General features: G+C 37.9%; 2 protein-coding genes across 3 annotated transcripts in view; one reads left to right on the forward strand and one right to left on the reverse strand.

Annotated features, from left to right (window-relative positions):
• Window positions 1–3,226, forward strand: part of LOC116237943 (netrin-4-like) — a 46,803-nt gene extending 43,577 nt beyond the window's left edge. For both annotated transcript variants that reach the window (XM_090148240.1, XM_031607384.2), the window contains one exon: window positions 762–3,226. In XM_090148240.1, the coding sequence (XP_090004366.1) occupies window positions 762–898 (137 nt within the window). In that variant the 3' untranslated portion in view covers window positions 899–3,226. The remainder of the gene's footprint in view (window positions 1–761) is intronic.
• Window positions 3,227–8,510: 5,284 nt separating this feature from the next.
• Window positions 8,511–17,896, reverse strand: CHCHD4 (coiled-coil-helix-coiled-coil-helix domain containing 4). The gene is made up of 3 exons (XM_031607376.2): window positions 17,738–17,896; window positions 15,722–15,820; window positions 8,511–11,026 (listed from the first exon to the last, which is right to left on the reverse strand). The coding sequence occupies exons 1-3, from the start codon at window positions 17,757–17,759 to the stop codon at window positions 10,734–10,736; spliced, it is 414 nt and encodes a 137-aa protein (XP_031463236.1). The 5' UTR covers window positions 17,760–17,896; the 3' UTR covers window positions 8,511–10,733.
• Window positions 17,897–17,923: the final 27 nt, after the last annotated feature.

The raw sequence follows: 17,923 nt of genomic DNA on the forward strand, positions 1-17,923 counted from the left end.
TGTGGTCTTTCTGTTGCCAAGATTTTCAATTCTGAGTTCCTTCTTGTCTTTACTCCAAAAGTTTCATTCCACAGATGGAACCCAAAGAATTGCTCTTTGGCAGTTAAGTGGGTGGATATAAAAAGGTTGTCTGCCTTCCATCAGGATGGCTGTACTAATCTCAGCTAAGGTCAAACAACAACCAGGGCAAAATTTTACAATAACAAGTAAAATTAAACAAACAGAAAGCATGCAGGCAAATATGCAAAACAAGAGATATAAATTCTCCTATTCTCTGTGTAGGACTTTAAAACACTCTTCTTCCCTGAACACCTTCACACGTAGGCTGCTGAAAATATAAGCTGAATACAGTACCAGTTTCCATGTGTATTGAGATTGAATTCTGCTACTCACGACTATAAAAGCCAGGAGTAAAGCTACTGAAGCACAGAGTTACACCAACTTAGAACAAAGGTCAGAGAGATGAGACTCAAAGGCTGGTTATCTCTGCATGGTGGTGGTGAGTCTGCAAGTGCTAAGCCCATCAGAGCTATATCAACCTGTAGTTGTAATTTCTGCATGTAATCATCTCAGCTGTTACTCCAGGAGTCAGCACTGACAACGTGCACATGAATGAGTGCGTACACACAAGACTGCATGTGCACAAACTGGCATTTAAAAACGACATGAAGCTGGCTAAGATGCCACTTATGATTTAAGAAGTAGAGAATTTCTGCATTTATTTTCTTCTACTCAGTGTTTTTTTCTTTCCTTCAAATTAGGTACCGACTATCTGATAGCAGGCCAGGAGGACTCTAGGAGCAGCAAACTTCTCGTGAACATGAACAGCCTGGTGAAACCCTGGAAAGCACATTTGGGAAAACAAGTGGCAGATATTCTGCGAACAGGGTGCAAGTAACTTCAGCTTCAAAAATTACAGTGATGAACTTTGCCTTTTAGTAACACTGCAGTGAAAGGCGTAGCTAGCTCCTATGTTCTCAATGAACGTGCTCCTAGCTGAAGTGATGAAGGTGGGCTCGCCACCCTTTTTCCTTTCATTTCCGTAGAAAATGCTGGGACATGACTGCTTTTTTTTTTCAAAATGCACAGATTTATCACATAGCATCATCCATAGGTTACAGTTTTTAATTTCAGCCTGATTCCGTGTACCCAGAGAATCATTTTACAAGGCAAAACTGAAGGTATGGATTAGTGTTTCCACACTTCCAGTCAGAGCCTGATTTTAATACATATAAGCTGCTTACATAACACATTCATTATTTGGGTGTAGTTTTTTTTTAAATAAGTTACCACTAACAGGCAGCAATTTCTTTCAGCTTCACAAGTGGCATAATACTACATAAGTATGTCAAATATAATATTTATCTAAAGGAGCTCAGATATTTTTATTTACAATCAGTGATTATGCCAGTATAACATGCTGTTTTCTAGAAAGCAATACCATCAGATGGCTGAACAGAAACAAACTAACACAGGACTCATCTGGGACAAGGCTCTGTAGATGTACTTTGCTATCATCAGTGCTTAGTGATTAGCTCTGCTGCAGAAAGCTCCTTATTACAAACTTGATTCCAAATCCAACTCTTGCTCTCATTTTGCTCTTTGCTGTAGTACTCAAAACTGTAACACCAGGCAAAGGTTGCACAGTGATTACTACCAAAAAGCCTTATGCTAGGAAAGAGCCAAAACGTGATGAACTTCAGCTGCTCCTATGTCAAGTTTGTAGTACTACAAAAGCTACAAAAGTAGGAGGTAAATGGGTTGCTTGTATTGCATATTAAATGAGATAGCTATAGTTACTGCAAGAGCAACCTTGCTATTCAAGCTGTGCTCAAGACCACTGACATTTGATTTGCACTTAGTGCTTTCATTCTGCTTTATTTCTCTTGGTCACTCTTGAGGTTAAAATACGGAACTTCAGCTGCCTTCCCATTGTACATGAGGATTTTTCTCTCACCCCACAGAAGTTCAGGTGAGGTAACATCTGCACTCTAGTTGAAAATAGCCCTGTCCTGCAAAAGCATTCTTTCTAAACCAATTTTCTCCTACACCACAGTAATGAAGAGATAGCTATTTTCATTGTTCCCTAACAAAATATTTTGAAGAAATTGTAGTTCTTGATTTCTGCCCCTAAGACAGGGAAATCATGATCAAATGAAGTTCATTTAAACACATCATCTCATTAAGTAAAGCAGAAATGATACTGGATCAGTCTATACTTTCAGGTGGTCACATGTGCTACTTCTGCATATATCTTATTCCATGCCTACAATTTGTCTGATGCTTTCAAAAAGAGGCGCTACCTTAATTTAGCACTCCCTGACTGGTACGTGGGAAAATCCAAAGCTAATGCAAAAGGATGCTGTTCTAGGCTACAGGTTTATTCTCTTCATCACTGGGAACCTGAAGAATACAGCTTTGTTAATTCTAATTGTACCTGTTTTCCTTTTAACTCTGCATTGGTTGAACAGCGGAAAAACCTTCAGGTCATTTGGAAATGGATGGCAGGCAGGTATAAAAAAAAAAAACAACACTGCTTTTCTGCTGACAGTGTATAAAGTGTCTCTCTTTCCCCTTCCTTTTTCCCTTGCCATAGATTTTCTTTCCTTCTGTTCGTCTTACAAGCACTTCATTATTTATTTGTTGTTGCTAAAGTGGTATCCAACAATGTGGCATCTCCAACAAGCTACTTAATTAATGCAATAAAACACTTTTTAAACAGGATATTTGGCTTAATTTGAAATGTCAGCATATAGAAGTTAGGAGCATAACGCCTTCTTTCTTATCATCTTCAGACTGAACAAGAAGACTGACTAGCTCTCTTTCAAACAGGAATAAAGACATGTTCATGAATTCAAGTGTTCTCAAAGGGCCTCTCACAATAAGTGAAAATTAGATGTACGTTCATAGCTAAATTAAGGAACATACCTTTCAACACAGGTCATTTTACCTGTGAGGCATCTCATTTACCGTGATCATGTTCCATTTTGGTTCACAGTCAGTACTGTATTAAAGCAAATATCCATGTTTTAATTTTTGTGCCAGATTGATGATTTCTGTGGGGAGAGTGAACAGCTTCACAGTGGGTGAAAATTATTTATTAACATGGTCATTCACAACTATTTCAGGCACTTGCTAGTAAAAACACTATTTGGAACACAAATATTGATACCCCAGTATGTTCTCCTAGTACATGCTGTAATACTGTAATGATTACCTTACTGAAAACACAGTTGTGTGCAAAGACAATATGTTGCACACTCAGAAATGAGTGAAAACCATACACATACATTTTGAGAGGTATAAAGCACATGAATGGTGGGAGAGGGAGGTGACACCAAAAACATTCAACAAATTTATTATCCAAATTTCCCACTCTTTGAATCTCTAATTTATTTGCTGGTGGCTATATAGATAAGTTTCCCTCATTCCCTCTGTTAGTCAGAAACATGCACATTTTGTTCCAACTACAAGCTCTCATTTAATGGCTTCACATGTACATGAGATAGTGCAGGATGACTTACATGTTTCTCAGAACAAGCAAACATGGTCATACATAATGAATTTAAAATAAACTACCACGGAAGATATCTCTTTCCAAGATGAATTGTTTTGTAGGTCTGCGTGCAGTACCAAATATCTTTCAATCATCTTTGCGACTGTCTCTCTTAGGTGGCATAACAATATAAATAATACTAATAATACTAATACAGAAAAGAAGATGCATTTGCCCTGCACAGAGGTGGCTGTTCTGGTTCTTGTAGAAAATAGGACCCTCTTAAAGATGCCCTTGTGAACAACCCTACAATGCCCAAATGGATAAAGCGTCCTATGAGCAGGAGCAATCACATACTAAACAGTAGCAATAATGCATCACTTGGAAATCCTGCATAAGGATTAAACAAAAGCATCTGGCCACAAGGAAAGCCTGGAAAGTTGTGAAAAATGTGTAACAGTGCAGGTAGTCACCTGAAGGAGAAGCACATGCAACCTTCCACACAACAGCAACAAACATGGTATTGTTGCTCAAAGCAGTTCTGTAACAGCTGTGCAGTACATCTATCCATGAGCAAATGACCATTCTTACAACATGCACCTTTAAAACATGGAAGCAGTTCATTAAAAGGTGAGTGCTGAGCTCTCGTTCCTGTGTGGTAACATACCATCATTAATGCTTCATCTTCTGCTCTTGGCAAATGGTCAAGAAGGAAAAAATACCTAGCAGAACTTTGTGCAGTGCACTTCTGGAAACAGCTCACTGCTATAAAGAACAAGTTTTCTCTGTAATGTTCACCATGTCTCATGACATTTCCATGCTGCCTGATGTAAGTTTTCTTTGAGTTGATATAATTTATACAAAGTGCTCTCTGAAGATTCCCAAACCTGGAAGAGTTAGTGTGTTATTTGTTACGTGTTGTAGCACATTTTCTTTTGTACTTAAAACATCAATTAAAAATATTCAGACATTTACATTGATGCCTGGTTTGGGATCTATTTTTAGAATTTTGAACCACACAATCCTCAAACTACATGCACATTTAATACTTTTTAAGTTAATAAACCACAATGATTACAGAAATCATTGAGGCTCTTGCTTCAATAATATTAAGCACAGAGTTTAGCAAATGCAGAAAAGCATTTAGCAAATAAGGCAACCACATTACATGTTTTATACTGAGGAGCCTGTGGGAAAAAAAATGTACATTTTGTATGAAAATGTACAGAATACAAACAAAACAGGAGCTGTTAATTTATGTTCATTCAATAATTAATCAAAATTCAACACTGCATGTGCCTACACTTAAGATTTCCAAGTGTTTAATTCCCTATGAAAATAAATACATCAGACCTAATAAATTTTAAAAAGATAGCAAGTTCTTAACTCCTCCTTTGCATGTAGTTAATTTGAGGGGTACAAGGCACGAAAACAGAAATGTAGGAGGGGTAGGCAGAAGATGCTTTATCCATAAATGCTCAGAATGTAGAAGTCTGCTTTGCTGGTTCCCAGGCTTAAAACCAAACCCAATCTGTCACCAGAGATGTATCTTTGCAACTCTTTGTAACACCTGATCTTACTCTTTGATGCACTTTAACAAGTTCATATCGTAGCTGTGTGTTTCTATTGAGACAACTGTACCTTTAGGGCCTTATCTTCATTCTTCACACAGAAATGACATGATGAGTATCATCATCCCACTTACAGCTTTGTGATGAGAAATGTTACGATGTACCACCTCCAAATGCACAAGTCTACGTACCGGATTATGTTATTTGTCATGGAAGCACTACACCTGACACAGAGCTGCTACTCAGTACCAACACACAGGGACAGTTTACAGAACAACGCTGGTAGCCTAGATTCTCAGAACTGCAGCTCTCTGCATTTGAGAAACTGTAAAGCCTAACTCTGAAAATACCAACTCATTCGTAATTTGGCTCTTTATGAGAAAAAAAAATAAAAATCACAAGCATTGAAGATATTTCAATCTTTAACTGCGCTGATAATACCTGTTAGCATGTGTACAAATTCCTAATACAGAAACACAATGGCTATAAGCAGAATTCTGAACCAGAACAGCACTAGAAATGCAAACAACAAGCTCAAATTCTGCCAACCTTACGTGACCCATGCAGTACCAAATGAGAATGATACCAGCTGGATCCAACCTAGTTCATTTTCAGACTCTTCACTCTGTCCCAAGGAGAAAGAAGTGAGGGCCCCATAGGCCTGAATAGAGAACAGAGCCAACGCCAGTAAGGAGAAAGGTGACTGCCTGTAGGGGGATGAAAAGAAAGCATTATTTGGGAACATATGAGGAGACAATGTGGAAAGGAACAGGGTGGAAGCAGCAACATTTAACAGCAAGAAAAAGGTTAGAAAACACAGATGTTTTCTAAACATTCTTAATTAAAGAATCTCTCAAATTAAACATTCTTCTCTCATCCAGCACACTAAGAAAGGTAATGAGCTTATTTAGGGTGGATTCTTTCACCTTCTTAGGATGCATAAGGGACACGTCCTTTTAAGAAAAACAAATGAACAGGGCCCATCATCAGATCTAGTACAGCAAATCCTATGTCCAATTATCCTTCAAAATCAGTGCGGCATCCCGGTTAATCTGCAATGTGCAATCATTACAAATCTTCCTGTGCTCTTTGTTTTGGCTATAACAGGGCCTTCATGAATGGGCTGCTCACTGATTCATCAAGTCTAGTCTGTAACGTGCTATTTTTACTTTATTTTTTACAAAATACATTTGCTTTTTATCTAGAGATTGCCTTTCCAATCATGCTCTGGCTCCTGACTTATGCTAAAGAACATGGGATCCACTAGAGGAAACTACAAAAAGAAGAAACAAAGAAAAAGTCCAAGGGTTCTTGAGGAAGAAAAAGTTAGCAGCAAGTGGGAGAAAATCAGCTGTACATGAGGCAGCTGTGGCCATACATTCCACCTCTGGGGGAAACTTGCCACCTCAAGTTTATTTTCTTTCAATTGCAAAAAACTTCTTTTTGTGTATCAAGGAGCAACAGAGACTGCACTCCCCATAACAAGCAGGACAAAAGGTCCACTGTTTAATGATTTCAATTAAATTAGCAAATGGCAGAAAATTAAGCAACATTCCAAGCATTTTAGTGTTGCATGGGGCTACTTTCGGTGGATGTGAATGCATGAAAAGGCCTTTCCAGCCTGAACCACTGGATGAATGCACAGGGTACTCTATAATCATAAGCCCTTGTGCTTCTGGCAGTGATGGGTGCAAAATCCAAGGCAAGCTTTTACTAATGCTATTAATATGTTAATAGCAGCTGTCTAAAATGCTCAGTGTATAAGAGCAGTTACATACTACATTTAATAATACCTAATTCTTCACTATTTTAGCAGTCTTTGACCTATTTATTGATCTTCATAGTATCAAGATACACCACATTTGAGAGACAAGTTTTTTCTACTTCTTCCATGCTCAGCTGGAGAACTGGAGCTCTAGCATCTTACTCTTGTACAGTCAGAATTAGTCTACAATGAATAACAAGACCTCATAACTTCATGCTTGAGCTATGAATTCAACAAAAAACAAAACACATGGTTTGACATTTTAAACAGCTTAATGTTAGGTAGAGACTTGCATTAGTGGGAAAGAACAACAGCATCAATGTTATAATCATTGCTGCATTTCTTCACTCTTCGTTTACTGGGGGGTCTTTTCTCTTGTCAGGAAAAACATCAGCTCCAGAGGGGTTAAGAGCAGTTTAAAAAAAACACAACAGCAGACAGGCTAGTACTGTTCTACAAAATGAAGTCATGTCCAGTGAATAGAGCTGATTAAGAATAAATGACAAACTGCTGGTAGCTTCTGTACACTGTCCCACACTAACAGCGTTAGAATTTTAATGAGAGGTAAAATGAGTCTAAGAAGCATATACTGCCCTTTTTTCGTCCCTAGGAATAAGAAAGTAGGTTCTACGCATTTAGATAGCAACTTTTCTCAAAGAGATCATTGACATGTGATCAGATAAGTGTCTTAGATGAACGGGAGACATTGCTGTAAGGCTTAACAAGGACATTCTCAGTAAGAACTGGATAGGATCTAGATCTTGTTTCCAGCACATCCCTGCCAGATTGCCAGATGTAATCATCCTTAAAATAAACTGCAAGATATACATCTCCCTCTTGACACCCCTATGTACAGTATTGCTACTGCAGGGGGCAAAGCTAACAAAGGTCACTTTCATATCTGAAACAAGGTTATATCTGCAGGAAGGTTACTGAACACAAGTTAAAGCCAGAGCTTTGGAATGGAGATAGCATAGCAAAGTAAAATTAATGAACACATTTGTTTTTATGTTTTATGTTTTTATCTTAAAAGATAGAAAGCAACTGACAGGCAGAGAATTAAATAAAGATCAGTTATACTGAAAGCTTTCCTCCAATGAAGCCTTTTTGACATGACACATAGAAGAAGTACATGGTAATGCATGTATAACATCTCTAGAACTCCATGCAAGTGATTTCTCAAAACCATTTAAATTTACTACTCATCCCCAAGATTGAGAAGCTCCCTCATGGTGGGGACAGAACCAAGACATCAGTTATATAAAACTAAGAAATACATTGGAGTAAGATATCATTATATAGCTCCAAAGCTTTGTATCCATACAAAAGAAAAAAAAAGAAAAAAAAAACTTATCTGCTTATTTCACAGGCTTGCCACAAATTGCTAGGGATCATTCTATCATCTTTGTGACATGCTAAAATAACCACTGATTGATTTTAAACTTCAAATTGGACTACAGAAGGAAAACCATATCAACTACAAAGTAATGTTGGGAAACATAATAGAAACAAGGAGTTACATTAAATGCACAGACCAATGCATGCACTTTATATGCCAAAAAATATATATATTTTTAATATCTATATATATCTTATTCCAGACAATGTATTCTTCCCCTTCATGTTTTTTTTCCTTCAAAGTTAAAAAAAAAAAAAAAGATAAAAACAAACAACCAAAAATCCTAGATATAGAGGTAGACAGGAAATTTCTATGCAAATTCTTTAATACTTTCAAGGGATATAAAATGGTCAAGAGAGACAACTTGGCCTTAAAACTGCACAATCAAGGCCAGCTGCAGAGTCCACACTAAATATCTTCTTTTCTTACTTTCACGGGTATAGCAAAGAAGTGGAAATATGTATTTACACATGATCTGCCTTCTAATTCCTAATCTTTTACTGAAGTGCAAGCATTTTATGTTTTGTACACAGATGCTAGAAGTACTCATTACAGAGGATAAATCTCAAACTTGCAGAGCATAGAGGCAATGTGGGAAAGTAAAGCAAAGCAGAAAAAATAGAAGACAAACAGTTCTTAGAACAGAGTATCCCTTCACAAACTGTTCTTGCTTCTTCACAAATAATGCATTGGATTTCCATTTGAACAACCAAAAGCTTGAGTGCATATGACTTTTTTTTTTTTGTATTTGGTGCCCAGTGTTTATCTGATTGCCTAAGATTTCATTTTCATGGTCCAGCTGCCTCTGTGCCAAGGTTTATCACTGCTGCTTTTGTGCCCATTTACTCAGGTTAACTTGGCATTTGTTTTCCTGCACACTGAAGAGTCACGGTGAGAAGCTCTGTCACACTTTGTTTCTTTTAAAGGGCGAGATGTTGAGAGTACCTGCTATCCATCCCCTCAGAACAGAGCTGTCAGTCACCTAATTCTCTCTTAGAATTTTTTTTTTAAGGATTCATCTGCCGTATCAAAATATAAATAGTTCATACAAATTTTAGAATTTAACAGAAATTTCCCTCAAACATTTGGAAGCATTCAGAAATAACTTATCCAAGAAAGATACCAGAACATTATAAGGAAGCAATGTTTCTGAGCACTCAGGACTGCTGCCCATCCATATAGGAAAGCATTTAAAGATTATTCCATTTACTAGCCCTGCACCTTTTTATACTTTGGTTAAGTTAATGAATACACTTTGAGGGAACGTGCAACAAACACATACTGAAGGCACTGGGAAAACTTGTTTTGTAGTGTAACTCTCATAGCCCAAGGATTGCAATGAAAGAAAAAACATGTAGCTCTTCCTTATCCACAGGTATTAAACTATAGTAAATGGCTATTAAAATATTTGCATCTCTAAAGTAATTCCCACTTAGTTTATTAGCTGTTCAGCTTCTCTATAGAGCTACTGACAGTGCTTTACATTTTTTTTATGCCTTTTTCTTGGGGTATGAGAAGAAAAGAATGGGAATAGAATAAAACTCAAGCAATTGATCTTCACAATAGACAAACCCATTCAGTCTGTTTACAATGAAGTAGAATATCTCAAATACAAACAGCCTTAGTTTAAAAAACAACAACAAACAACAGCATTCAATGAAGGTAAAAAGTATTTACTTTTTTAATATGTATTTAAGTCACAGTATTTGTTTTGAGATCATTACACCAGGTGACATTTTCATTGTATTCTCAAAGTATTTTCTAAGAGCCTGTCTAAATACTGAAGAGGCAGGCTTTAACTAAGGGAAAACAAAAACTGTGCTGACAAACTGACAAAAATAAAGCTAATGATCAGCATTCTTTCCACTCATTTATATCAATGGTTGTACAAGTATTTTTCAAAATTTAAAAGCCATCACAATAAGCAAATGAAAGCACACCTTTTTTTGTTTTGTTTTGTTTTTGCAGACCTTACCTGACGTCAGTACAATGTAACCATAATCTAATCTTACACATTTTAGGTTTAGGTCATTTTCACATCCTGTATCATTGTGGCAAAAAAAAAAATCATTAAGGAAAAACAATCATTTAATGTGATCTCTATTAGAACAGAAAACATTACAAAAGAACATCTACTGATCAGAGCATACTGAAATGAAAATGACCTGGTACACTAATGGGAGTTTTGTTATCAGCAATATAGATTTAAAGAGATTATTCCAGTCGAAACTCAAGGAGAACTTGATGTGTGAAAACAGCTGATAAAGTATTAACTGTGTCTGGTAACAGATTACACAGCACACACACACATTGGTGCTTTTTGCAGTATTTATTTGCAAGACTGTCACACTGAGATTTCTCCTTCCACAATAAGTTATTTACTATGATACAGTGTATAGAACAATGGTGAAACATTTCTTGACAACTCAGAAGACAGACATACTGCAAAAGTCCGCATCTCTGAAAATGAGAAATGGAGACAACAGCCTCCTTGCATCTTCATTAGCTAGATCCTTTCTCCTCTTTGGCAACAGAATCTTCCACAGGAGTAGCTTCCAAATCTTTGCTCGACTTCTCCTCTTCATTTTCATCCTCTTGAGGGTAAAGATCTGGGTATTTTTGCATGCATTCCTGCATAGCACGGAATTGGTCCACACAGTCTGATCCCTTTATTTCTTCTGTGCTATAGTGGAAACAAGAAAAGGCTGACTTGAACTGTTCCCCACAGGGACCACTAGCCATTCCACCCAGACATGGGCAGTTCCAATTGATATCTCCATTGGGCAATATCAATCCTGAACAAATAAAAGAGAGAAGTAAAGTTAAGTGCTCCTTTCAATACATTAATTACATTCAACGAAAGCTGCTAGGAAGTATTAAGAATACCGTAGGAGTTCTGTAGCTTCAGGAGTGCAAAACACCTTCCATTTCCTGGACTGTTTACTTCTCTCTCTGATCGTTATGATCCATCATTGAGCAAAAGTTAGAATAGTCCTATATCTTTGCCTGAATTAAGTCTTTTTCCACTTGCCAGACTCAGTCTGAGAGGCATGCAAGCCTTAAAATCATGTAATATAAGAACTTAATTCCTGTATTAAGATTAGAATTCTTTTGAATCAAGCTAGATGAATGCTTTTTCATTGTTTTAAATGAACTCTAGAACACTAACACAGAATCTTTCCCCAGATTTTTGAGCAGGAAATTCAGAACAGAAAAAAAAAGCTATCAGTTTAGGTAAGAACACAGTTAGAATGAAAGTATGAAAGTAAATTGTATCTATTCACATCACATGTCTGCAGTGAACAGGATTACTATCTTTAATCCTTTTTACACTTCTTTCAAATGCAGCCTCAATGTCACTGATCCAGTGAGTCATAATCCATTGGTGCTTGCACCTGGGAAAAAAACCCACTTGTTTACATCATAGGAGACTGAGGCATGGGTTAGCATTTAATTGCTGACCTCATACAACCCATTCTTTCTCAGCTTCTAGGATCTGTTGGTATCATGGATGAAGCCAGAAACATGCATTTATGTCGATATGTATATTTCTACTTCCTGTAATGAAGCCCCACTATTGTACTGATAAAAGTTGCTTCCATGTTATATACCAAATATTCCACTAAAAATCCTACGTGCCAAGGATCCACAACATAAGAGGACAGAAACATAGGAAGCAGGATTGAATGGAACATCATCAGTCATAAAAAAAAACAGTTCTGTACATCTGATCATTCATCAAACTGTTTCTTATAAGAATTTGGGTTTTTGCTTTACTAGTCCTTTGTGGAAAACACTTCAAGTCTTAATCTCTAAAATAACACAACTAGAATAATTTTGGACAAACACAGGAGAGGGAAGACAGCAACTGTCTTTGCTTAAGGTGCAATTTCGTATGTACTTTTAGCCAACTCCCTCATCACACCTGTAATGCTAACAAAAACCACTTTTCATGCACTAATCTCACTAGTGCCTTCTTCATATACATCTAAAAAAAAATAATTTTAAAAATGTAATTGATGGAAGTGAAGATTGCAATGAAAACTGGAGGTCTTTTACTTTAAATTCTTCCACTACAACACACAAGACCAGAAATGAGGCCTTCAGTTAGAACATACTTGGAGATATACTGCAATTCAAAATGCTACCTTGAACCTACCTACTTCATCAGCCTTTCCATTTCTTTTCTTTCACAACTTTTAGGTCAAAGTGACTCTACATATTCCTGTTTTTCCTTCTGAAATCCCATAACGGATAGCACAGAATCAAAAAAAGAGAACACAATACAACTTTATTTTTTCCCAAGGCAGGTGGAGCACAGGTTTTCCTGAGTGTCCAGTGACTAAAACAAGACTTCTCAAAGACTCATAATGTCTGTTAATTCCAGATGCTAAACTACTGAAGACATAAGGTTATGGCATATCTACATGATAAATCTATTCTTTTCCAGATATAACCATACTCTATACTGTACAGTAGAAAAGATCAGGAGAGGCATGACTGTAGATCATGCCACAAAACTTGAACACTGGAAGTCAAGCATTCTATTAAAGTAGAAGCTAAACAAGAAAAGTCTGCCTATGACTTTATACACAACAAACTCCCTTCCAATTGTCTTTTAAATAAAATCCACAAGTCAGAGCTTCTGCAATTCAACATAATCTAGAATGTTTTGCCCGTATGTCCTTCCTGCCTACAATTTTCTCTCCCATTAGATGTGGCTCCTTCTGTGACATGTGAATTGTTCTGATCTGCAGCTCTGCAGCCTGACACTGTTCAAGTGAGAAGTTTTCAGGGAGCCCTTAAAACATGGCAGTAAGTAACCACATGCTAAGAATAAGCTTGTTAGAGTATTTAAACAGAGTTTATTGTTCTGAATCATATCGTTATTTCACTGTAAGGTGTCCCTGATGTAACTAGCTTCTGGCTTTCTTCTACAGTTCAGAAAGGTGATCTAACATGCTATAAATACAGAATTGATAATAAAAAAGAACTATCACCTTCATGCTTCACCACAGCCTTTCAATACCTAGCAAAATACACATATGAGGAATGAATTAATAAGTCATTCAAACAAGGAGGAAGTGGTTCCTTTAATTTTTACTAGCTTATTACCCAGGTAAATTGCACAGTACACTATAATCATTGCATATGTACAACCAGAGAAAGAACAACTTGGGACAGGGTGTCAAAGAGAGAAAAGAGAGAAACTCCTCTTCAGAGACATCAAAAGAATTGATTTTGAATCTTGATAGCATATATCTGTATTATGTTAGATCTGAGATAGGCACTCTTTCATCTCAAAATCCTGTGTCAAAAATAGCTGTTTAAGTTCCAGGACCGATATGCACTCACATGCAGTTGCTAGATCAACAGCTTTTGTTAATAGAATACAATACTTTAATGATCCCCAAAGAGAGACCATGAATGATTATAAGGGGAAAGACAGGCAGACTTTGAATGACCACATGTAACATCAACACAGCTTGCATGTATGCATTTACTTAGCTAAACAGCAAGCTACTTTGTTTAGTCATACATACACCACACAAAGTGACTTAACAGTTCAGTGAATGATAAACTCTCTAAGGCTTTGTATGCTCTCCAGATGTGGTTTCTAGAAAAAAAAAAAAGGTTTTCCTCCTTTATTTTGCAAGCAGTCTCCAGTTTTTTAGAGGAAGCAGGAAAGCACAGAAAAGCAACTGTGAACTTAATGATGCCATCTGATTATTAGAGATCATTACCTCTTCACTTAACAGACCAATAATGGATTTAAAATTCATCTGACAGGAATTAAAAATTCAGATTTTGCTAAATTTCTACACACCAAACAAATAAAAGTAAATACTTTTCAAGGTATGCCTCCTCAGACACTGCTTTCCACAAACCATTTGCATGTTTCATCTTCCACCCAAGTCAAGGCAGTAAAAGATACCACTTGGAATTTATTGCCTATAAGTATCTCTGTGAAATTTTCAACAGCTGAAGCAACAGTGCCACAACAAAAACAATGCTAAAGCCCAAAGCAGAGGTTGTTTCCATTAAATAGGCAGGTTAGTCATGGCATCTCAGTGACACAACTTCCCTGAAAACAGGAGATAGAGGAATTTCTGTCAGATATTAAACTGTAGCTTATAAAAATCTTCCTGAAATAAGACATAGGGACCTGGGGAAGACTTAGGGGGGAGCAGAGACGGGAAGAACATTGTTTCTAATCTCAGATTGAAGGTTGTCAGGTTACCTACTTGTCAACCCTACCATACAGTCAAAAAGCCAATGAAGGTTATTGCAAAGCCTGAATAGGAGCACGCATCCTTTATTATAGAGACAAAAATATCTTCTTGTAAGTACAATTGAAGCTATGTTTAATGAAACAAAGTTATGAAAACAAAGTTATTTTAATGACATAAATTAAAACTACATACTACATCAGCTAACAAAGCATCCCTTTGCAGTACACAGCTGCTAAACCGTACTTAAATACTGCCCTCTGGGGGTCACAGAGCCACTTGCTTCCAGTTTCTAAGAAAATTTCAGCCTTAGCTGATGTGAAAGCAATGAAATCATACAAAATGACAAGGCTAAATGGCATATAAGTATAAAGGAAATTTTAAAAAGATATATAAATTCACAGACATTCAGAACATTTTATTAATATAGGCAAAATGTACTTAATCCTGACAGGAAACAAGACATTTCATCATTACAAATAACCTAAAATATGCTTTGTGCAACCAAAATATTACCAGTCATCCAGAAATACTCTGATCTCTTAAGTCTCCTGAACTAGTTCATTTGCAGGTTGGGTATGCTCTGTGTAAGAACTGTAAATGTCATTGAAAACTTGAAACTTGCCTCTTCTCAAGGCAAGATCCTTATAGTTGAAAGCTGTAATTTGAACTTACCTGTCATTAAATTAAAAGATTACTGATTATTTTGCCACTTGTACAGTACAGAATAAGTCACATATATACAATTTACATTAAGTAGGATACTCAGAGATCACCAAGTTAGGCAACTTGTGCTGCACAGAGGCAGACAACAAACTACTAGCAATGACAGTGGCATGTAACTCACCTCAGCCACTTTGAAAATGGCACTTAAGTCATTTGAGGTAGTTAAAAAAGACAATCAGAATGGCTCTAAGTATGTTAACACAAGAAAAAACAATTTTTTTCCAGATATTTCTGTTTACTAATTAAAACACGTCATGAACTGATGTACGTGAACAGGAGACTTTGAAACACTATCCAAAAGAAAAAGAAAAAACATTTGGAAAGTATGTCATTTGTGCTTTCCTAATCTAGAAGTTAAGACGGGGAGGAGTCTGACTGTATATTTACTAAACAGTTTTCTAAGTTTACTAAATAAAGTGTTTATTTGCTGAAACCACTGCCCTACTCTCTCAGTCTTTAAAAATGAATTAACATTGTTAGAATATGATATACATGTTGTATCAATCTCTACTTCCATTCTGTTCAACTACTGACCTTGTTCTTCATAAGGGTCATCTGGATCATCTGCAACCAGTTCAGCACTGCTTGGTGTCTCATGGTCCTCCTTAGTCACAAATATAATTTTGTCTTTTCCTGTCATGTAGGAGAGAATAAGCAAAAGATCAGGAAAAGCTGAGACTGAGTAAGTAATTTACAAAGTGGCCGACCAGAACACAGTAATGAGATACTCAACATGATGCCCAGATATTAATATTGAATGAATTGAGCATCTTCAATTACAAGTTGCTGGTTCACAGGAACACATATATAAAGACAAATGGGAAAGTATTCACAGGGAAGGTACTAACAGTTATAAAAAGACCTGGAAATAAGACTTAGGAGAAAATCAAAACATGCTTAAAAAGATCAAGTAGTAATTTATCTAGGAGAACAGCGAATAAAACTGATCCTGTTGTCTTTGTACCGCACTCATATAACAATCAATATTCAATAAGAACTGAACAGAAAACTGAACAGAAACTATCAAATTCTTTTCCTCTTAAGCCCCACTTTTCACAGCAAAGTACTCTAACAGCTGTAAATCACTGTACAGTTCACTGAACAGCAAGGTTAAAAAGCTGTTTTAAAACAATCTCAAACTATTGCTCTCTTAGGAGAACAAACTCAGCTGAAGGGGCTGGACAGAAAAGGACCAAAAGTGAAAGGAAAAACTCTCCTGAGCTACAGAAAGTGTTCAGCAGGACACTCATTAAGATCAGCAGTCTCCATTACAGAGACATGCCATAGTTCACAATAATTATGTAAATTAAATACTAAAGGGCACTCTAACGGTCTAGAACAGGCTGAAAGGTGCTGTGAACATCACCAAGGGCAGAAAAACAAGAGTGTACTTCCTGCTCTTCTGCCACTCTTGATTTAACAAAGTAGTTATGAAGGGGGGGGGGGGGTGGAGGGGGCGGGAAAAAAGGCTTGGCTGGCAACCAGGGCAAAGTTTCCCAACAACTCTGTAAGGCTGTAAAAAAACTGCTCTAAGGCAAACACAAGCAGAAAAGTACATCAAGTACATCTAACAGAAACTTTTCTGAATGCACAGCTCAGCATTCACTGACTGGAATGAGCTCTCCAAACACTTCCTCTCAATCTCCAAATTCAGAAAGGCCACTACAATGACAAAACACGTTACAAATTAGCATCCTCTTGTCCTTCAACGTGACCTCCACCAGAAAACGTTCAGTAATTCCCTCTGCTTTGCATTCATTCATGTCTTCACCACATGTGAAAAATAGATAAACCTGGATTCTTTCTAAAAGGAAACTTTTTTGTCAGCTGTGTGGCATTCCAGCCAACCTTAAAGCTAGGATTTCTTACACAAAATGGACTAGAAATGGATAAAATATCATGTTAACTGTAGCATGACCTATAATGCCATCACTGCAGCTGTAACACAAATATAACTGCAGTCACTGCAGCTGTCATTCTGTAGGACGCCATAAGGCAACTGACAGACCCGGTAAAGACACGAGACGTTGTTAAAGCAAGTCAAAAACATAAGGCAAAGAGAACCATAAGTTACCACAGCATATAATCAGCATCCACCGTGCCAAAGTTTGTCCTTTCAAAACAACACTTAGAACACTTTGCAGCTTGGAACTCCAGACATTTCCCTTTCATTTTCAAAAGGGGGGAAAATACATCCCCCAGGTAAGAAAGTGGTCAAAACTTGTTAAGCATCACCACCAATACACTCCGTACAGAAGCAGCCTCACCCTGCCCGCCTCAGCGCTTTCCCTGGCTGGGCACACAGGCTCTGCCCGCTACGGCCATCAGCCTAACGACCACGGGAGCAGAACGGGACTCAGCCTCGGCCCGGCTGTGCCCCACTCGGCCGCGGCCTCTTCGGCGCGGCCCGCCCCACGGCTTCCCGCCCGCCGCCAGAAGAACGGCCCGCCCCGCACCGCCCGCGGACGCCTCTCCATCCCTCGAGCCGCGCCGCCCCCGCGCCTCAGGGAGAGCCGCACCGAGTGACACTGGGAGGACGCCGCCGCGCACCTTCTTGCCTGCAGTAGGACATGGCGGAGCCGCCCGCTGCCTTCCCGCTCAGTGCGCCCGCAGATCGGCTCCGCCGCCGTCCCGCGTCCTTCCCGCCCGCCCCGCTCCTCCTCCAGCACTGCCGCGGTGCCTCGCAGCTCCACGCCGTGACCTCTGACCTCCGGAAGCACACGCAGTGACCCCTGA

Source organism: Phasianus colchicus, chromosome 11 (assembly GCF_987193195.1).
Source record: "Phasianus colchicus chromosome 11, bPhaCol1.hap1.1, whole genome shotgun sequence".
Classification (NCBI taxonomy): domain Eukaryota; kingdom Metazoa; phylum Chordata; class Aves; order Galliformes; family Phasianidae; genus Phasianus; species Phasianus colchicus.

Bases quoted from the DNA above. Each gene is read 5' to 3' on its own strand.
- CHCHD4 (XM_031607376.2), bottom strand. From the start codon at position 17,759: ATGTCCTACTGCAGGCAAGAAG. The intron at 15,821-17,737 runs GTGCGCGGCGGC...CCTACATGACAG, and splicing joins GTCCTACTGCAGGCAAGAAG to GAAAAGACAAAATTATATTT. The intron at 11,027-15,721 runs GTCAGTAGTTGA...TTATTTGTTCAG, and splicing joins TGACCCTTATGAAGAACAAG to GATTGATATTGCCCAATGGA.